The 6,000-nt window shown below is 30.9% G+C and overlaps 1 protein-coding gene across 1 annotated transcript in view; it reads left to right on the plus strand.

Annotated features, from left to right (window-relative positions):
* The window catches only part of LOC125057727 (zinc transporter 1), a 35,811-nt gene extending 31,128 nt beyond the window's left edge, over window positions 1–4,683 (plus strand). Inside the window, exons 9-10 of the mRNA XM_047661578.1 lie at window positions 173–315; window positions 1,844–4,683. Coding sequence (XP_047517534.1) covers window positions 173–315; window positions 1,844–1,889 — 189 coding nt within the window. The 3' untranslated portion in view covers window positions 1,890–4,683. The remainder of the gene's footprint in view (window positions 1–172; window positions 316–1,843) is intronic.
* The last annotated feature ends 1,317 nt before the right edge of the window (window positions 4,684–6,000 follow it).

Raw genomic sequence — 6,000 nt, forward strand, 5'->3', positions numbered from 1 at the left:
ACTTTCACACCACCCCACAGCTGAATTAGATATAACTTTTTTTATTTCTTCCTAAACCTTTTTGTATATATTATTTATATTAGATTAATAAATTTGAGTCTTAATTAAGCATTTACTTTTCTGCGATTGTAAATTGATCATAATAAGTAAGCAAAAACTTCAATTCTTCCAGAAACAAAGTACACCATCGCCGACCGTCACTCCGGTGTGCCGGCAGAGGAATATGGGATCCCGAACGGAGTCCCTGAACTCAAATCTAGGTACAGGGAATCAGGCAAATCCGAGTGCAAGGAATTTAGACGCCTTAGAATGCGGGTAAGACTAAATTATATTGAAAGACTTAAAATTGTTAGATTAGTTACGATCCAAAGAATCAGGGTATTATATATTGTCAGTGCATATTTTTATTTTAATATTATAATAATCCTTTATCGTGTAGGTATTTTGATTTTGTTCGCATATGTTCAAAATTGTATCTAGTCACAATGGCGTACAAATCTGTCATAGATAATTTTGTGAAATTTTTAATTACGTCAAATACATGATATACCACATAAATTAAAAATTATTTTATAATAACGTCATTACATTATTAAACTACAAATAATTTATCTCAATTATCAGAATAATAAGTTTTTTCCAAAATAGATTTAGTCGATTTTTTTTTAATTTCTTTAGTACTTAAGTTTCCTTAGAAAAATAAAGCACACTATAAATAAGTAACATCGCTTTGTACACTTCACAGATCAGCAAAATCCTTCTATTCAGTAAGACAGCTGTCTGTAAGACAGCTTTCCCGATGTAGATTTTTTTAATTAAAAGCATACTCCAGGATACTATTACTAGGCCAAGATGTGATGATCCGATATTTAGGATTTATAATGTGACTCGTGCTTTGGAATTAAATTTTGTTGAATTTCAACTGACTGATGATTATAGAGAGATTATTCATTTTAGACTTTAGAACCGACATTAAAAATGAAGATTATATAGATGTGTGTGTCGTTGTAATTGGATAAAGAGGGTATAGTATGCCATTTTAGGCGTCCAAAAACGTGTACGTGTAGGAGTGTACGTATGTTTTGTACGAATTTCTTGCGTATGTATAAAATTACCTAGAGAGAGACAGAGGTAGATATAGAAAATAAATGATTTCCTTCTCAGTTGTCACAAGTTTGGGGTTTAATTTAGCTTTAACAATGAAAATACATACAATTAAGTGGAAATGGGGAGGGGGGAAATATGGGAAGGGAAACATAAAAGTGGAGCAACAAAGTAAGGTAAAATGAGTAAGTAAGTAAGGTAAAATGAACACAAAAGAGGAAGACAATTTAGATGGTGGATAGACCAGATTAAGGAAACAGAAGGTGCTATATGGCAGAGAAGGACAAAAAGCATATAGAATGGCGCGATTTGGAGGAAAAAAGTAGAGCAGTGTTGGCCTAGAGGCTTCAGCGTGCGACTCTCATACCAGAGGTCGTAGGTTCGATCCCCGGCTGTGCGCATTTAACATTTGCTCGAACAGTGATGGAAAACATCGTTAGGAAACCGACATGTATTAGACCCAAAAACTCGACGGCGTGTGTCATGCACTGCAGGCTGATTGCCTACATACTTGCCTATTAGACTTAAAAATGATCATGAAACAGATTCAGAAATCTGAGGCCAAGACCTAAAGAGGTTGTAGCGCTACTGATTTTTTCTTTTTTTTCCCAAAAATGGGCATAATACTTAGAAATGAATGCTATGATAGAAATATAACTGTATTAAGTTAGTAAAAGTATCCGAAATAAAAGCCTTTTATTTATTATTATTATTAATTTAAGTACTTTTATTGTTTCAGGTCCCTTTTGCCATCACCTATGGGAGAGAACCGACTCGCAGTGTGACAGACGGCCTCCTAACACACAACTAGCTCCTCCCCAATACATATTAGTTGTGTTACAAATTATATATAAGTAATAATGTTCCGAAGTAAATTTTTTGCTGGACTTTGTTTTTCACATTTTTGTTAATAATATTCATATTTTAAGGATGACTTTATTAGATGTACAATAAATGGACTATTTTGTTAATTTATTTGTTTAACAAAACTTTTGGCGTACTTAAAACCTCAAAAAATAGATATCAAAGAATAAATTAAAAAAATAACACAAAATTAGAGCAGCGATCGGTGGGCACAATTGGTGTATTATTCATTCTGTACTAATTAATATGAAAAAGATTTGTAGGTTTTAAATTTACTTTAACTTACATCAAAGTAACAGTATATTTATTTAGTTTTTTTTTTAATTGTATGTCATAAATCATCTTTAAAATATGATTTTTTTTGTAACGCACACTTCTACCACAACGTGTCAGTATTGTTAAATATGCTACCAAATAAACAATAGGAATGTGTTCTTAGAGATAAGCGTTTCAAATTAAATATATATACCCCCAAAGTTGTTGCCACGGTAGATATGGAATTTATATCGACTAATCGAAGAATAATATCGAAATCTAATGATTTGATTTCTTCATTTGTACCGTCCGACTCTTCCGCCATTATTTAAATTCCGGAGCTGTCAAATATGAAGTTTGACAATTGGCAGTGCTTCATTTGTTTCATTGATAATTTTAGGTTTCAAATCCCTTGATTTATTTATGAGTTTTTTAGATGCACCTTAAAAACATTAATATTATTCTTCGATCAGTTTAAAGTTGTCAGTTCAAAAATCGGTTGATAGTATAAGGAAAGTTTTTAGGTAGTAATTTCGTTAGTTATATCTTCATTTAAGAATTGCTAACATTTTGTTGTTTTGTTTTGCCTAGATTCCTTTGTTTTGGGTTGGAAGGTACTCCAAAATATTTAAAACTAGACAAATCTATGATAATGTGTCAACGACATTTCGTTACAATTTTTGTGGTAAATTGTTGCGTTTTGTCTAAAGCCTTTGAAATGTGTTGCCAGCGTTTTCTTCGATTTCTATTCATAGTTAAATTTTAGGCATATAAGTATACCAGGGTTGATATATTAGAATATTTCCATTTATATGCACAGTTTCAATATAAGTACAAGCATTGTAGTTATATACCATGTTTATTGACCTATTATTCTTATGAATATATATTTTTAGTTATCTAAATTAATATCGAATACTTGAAGATAAAGTATTTTTAATTTTGCCAATTCGTGGTAATTAGAACATTAATCGAATAGTAATTGAGCAGCGCTTCAAATATATTTGGAATAAAGCGGGAACTGTAAAAAACTGACAGTTGACGTTTAAGAATACTTGACAACTATGGTTTTATACGGCAATATGAGTAATAGGTATAAATTTTAAACGCGCTTCCATAGTTTCTAATACGCCCACAGAGCGCTTCGGTTTTATATAAAAGTATCCTTAATTTTCTATTAGCTATTCGATTATTGTTCGTCATAGATACGTCTATTGACTATTATCTATGGCTGATATAAAGTTTACCCCTTCAGGACTGAATGGGTGCAAACATGTCTATATAATATAGTATATTACATTCTTGTTAAAAATTCAGTACAAGAAACCTGTCTTTCATTAATATTATAATATTTTATTTGACCGGATCAAGGCACGTATTTAATTAAAATCATTGTAAACGTTTCTACGCGGTAAATTAATAGACTAGTTTAAAAAAGGTGATATAAATATTTATTTGCTAGACATGTTGTTAAAATGAAACAGGAATAGTATTTTATATTTTTATTTAGATTGTTCCAAGCATTGTTCACACCAAATATAGTGTGCATTTCTAGGTTAAGTGATCTTAAATAATTTGTGACAATATAAAATATAATCATGTCTTGTAGTGTTATTTTATAAAAATAATGAATTGTTGATTCGAATTCTTTAGACAACAAAAATAATTTGGAGAACAGACCCTTCGTATTAAGAAAAAATCATAAACATAGATTACAAACTTTCCTTACGGCCAGGCCAGGTTTTTCGACCATATTGTCCTTTTTATTTTCAAAACACTAACGAAGATTCTCGAATAGAGACAAATGAGTAACATTACTGTGTTACACATATTTGTAACGTTTAAAATGTCATCATCATTCATTATTTGAGTATTTTAAATGAAAAATAAATATAAAGCCGTTTTGTATTGTCACAAATTGAAATATTAACAAAAATTGTTTTTTTATACTTAAACATGTGATCGTCTTTATTATAAGAAAATTATTACTAATTCATTAATAAAGGTTCGTAAACAATTATTTTTTTAGATATGTTCATGTTTTGTGGTCTTGAACGCCGTATCATTTAAATCAAATGTTATGATAGTGAAATATGTTATAGGTAAATCCAGACTAAGCTTTTCAAGTTTTATACTTTACTTATACAATTATGCATAATTTATAGGCGTGTAGACTCGGCTAGGGCTCGGTCATATTTGGGTTTCAATATTTTGCAAACAAACTTTTTTCTGCGCTATATCGCAATCGACAGGCGTTTAAAATAGCAAGTTGGAAGATATTTTTTTGTGTATAAGGACTTTTATTAAATAAGTGTTTGATAAAAAGCTGTATACAATTTGCAAGATACTGAAAATCAAATGTATGTATGTTTGAGACATTGATGAATTACTGTTGTTATGGTTCGAATGTTAGTGAAATTGTGAAAATTTTCACAGTTAATAAAAAATATATGAATTAAACAGTATTTTATTTGATCATTTCCGTAATTATTCTTTCTTCAATATTTTCATAAATTGGAATTTTTTGTTAAATTTTTTTTTAATAGCTTCAAGTATTAAATCTTAGAAATATCACAAATTTTTGCATGATGAATAAAAGTTTTAACCTTTGAGGATATCTTAAGGAGTAAATAGACCAGACTAATATTTTGCAAAAAAGGCCTGAAATATCCAGAAACTTTTTCACTTGTTTAACATAAGATATAGGAGGAATAACTCTCATGAAAGATGAGGAACAGGTCTTACTCCGCAAATATCGAGGTGGGTCTGACATACAAAACATATGCTTAAAAATCTTTTTTTTTTTTTAATTTTTTTGCCTTGATAGAACGGGGCAAATGGGCAAGAGGCTCGTCTGATGTTAAGTGATACTGCCGCTCATGGAGTGCTTCTCGAGTGTGTTGCTGGCCTTTTAAGAATTGGTACACTCTTCTAAGAATTGGTTCGGAAATACTTCAGTGGGCAGCTGGTTCCACATAGTGGTACACAGTAAAAACTGCCTAGTTGTGGAATGATGGACGTCGAGGTGACGTGACACGGGTGGAATTTCGTATTCTGCATCAACATTCGATGATGAAATTTAGCTGCAGGTATCCGAACAACTCTGAACACTCCATGGTAAATGTGGTAGAAGATGCAGAGTGATCTTTTATGTTGCTTAGGTACCCAACAACGTACATAAAATATCTTAATGTTCAGAATAAAATGCCTACCTTAGTAAAATAAGATATAAATCCCTACTGGTGTGTCTGTGCGTACGTATAGTGTGTATATGTTAACGTAAAATTGTAAATACCGTTAGATTGTAAGCTATCTCGCGAGATTATAAACTGTCGAAAGATTGTGAACTCAAGGTACTGCTTACAATTTAACGTATTAAAGAAAAAACTGTTTAACCGGATTGAAGTTATGTATTATTATAAATCAGCGCGCGAGGTGCGTACCGTTTCACAATTTGACGATTTCACTTCGATAGATTATAATCTACCGAATAATAATACGTTAAATAGTAAGCAGTACGTTGAGTTCACAATTTTTCGACAGTTTACAATCTCGCGAGATAGATTACAATCTAACGGTTTTTACAATTTTACGTTGACATATATAATATGTGAGAGAGTATGTGTGAATTTTACTAAATTTTTTTTTGTACATCATTACTATAGGAAGCTACTGTTTTATTAAAAACGTCAATATGAGAAAATCAATGATTGTATAAGGAATTTAAAAGGATTTTAGGGTCACTCGGTATATGACCGAGGCTATTTAGTATTTGTT

This window comes from Pieris napi, chromosome 17 (assembly GCF_905475465.1).
Source record: "Pieris napi chromosome 17, ilPieNapi1.2, whole genome shotgun sequence".
Lineage (NCBI taxonomy): Eukaryota > Metazoa > Arthropoda > Insecta > Lepidoptera > Pieridae > Pieris > Pieris napi.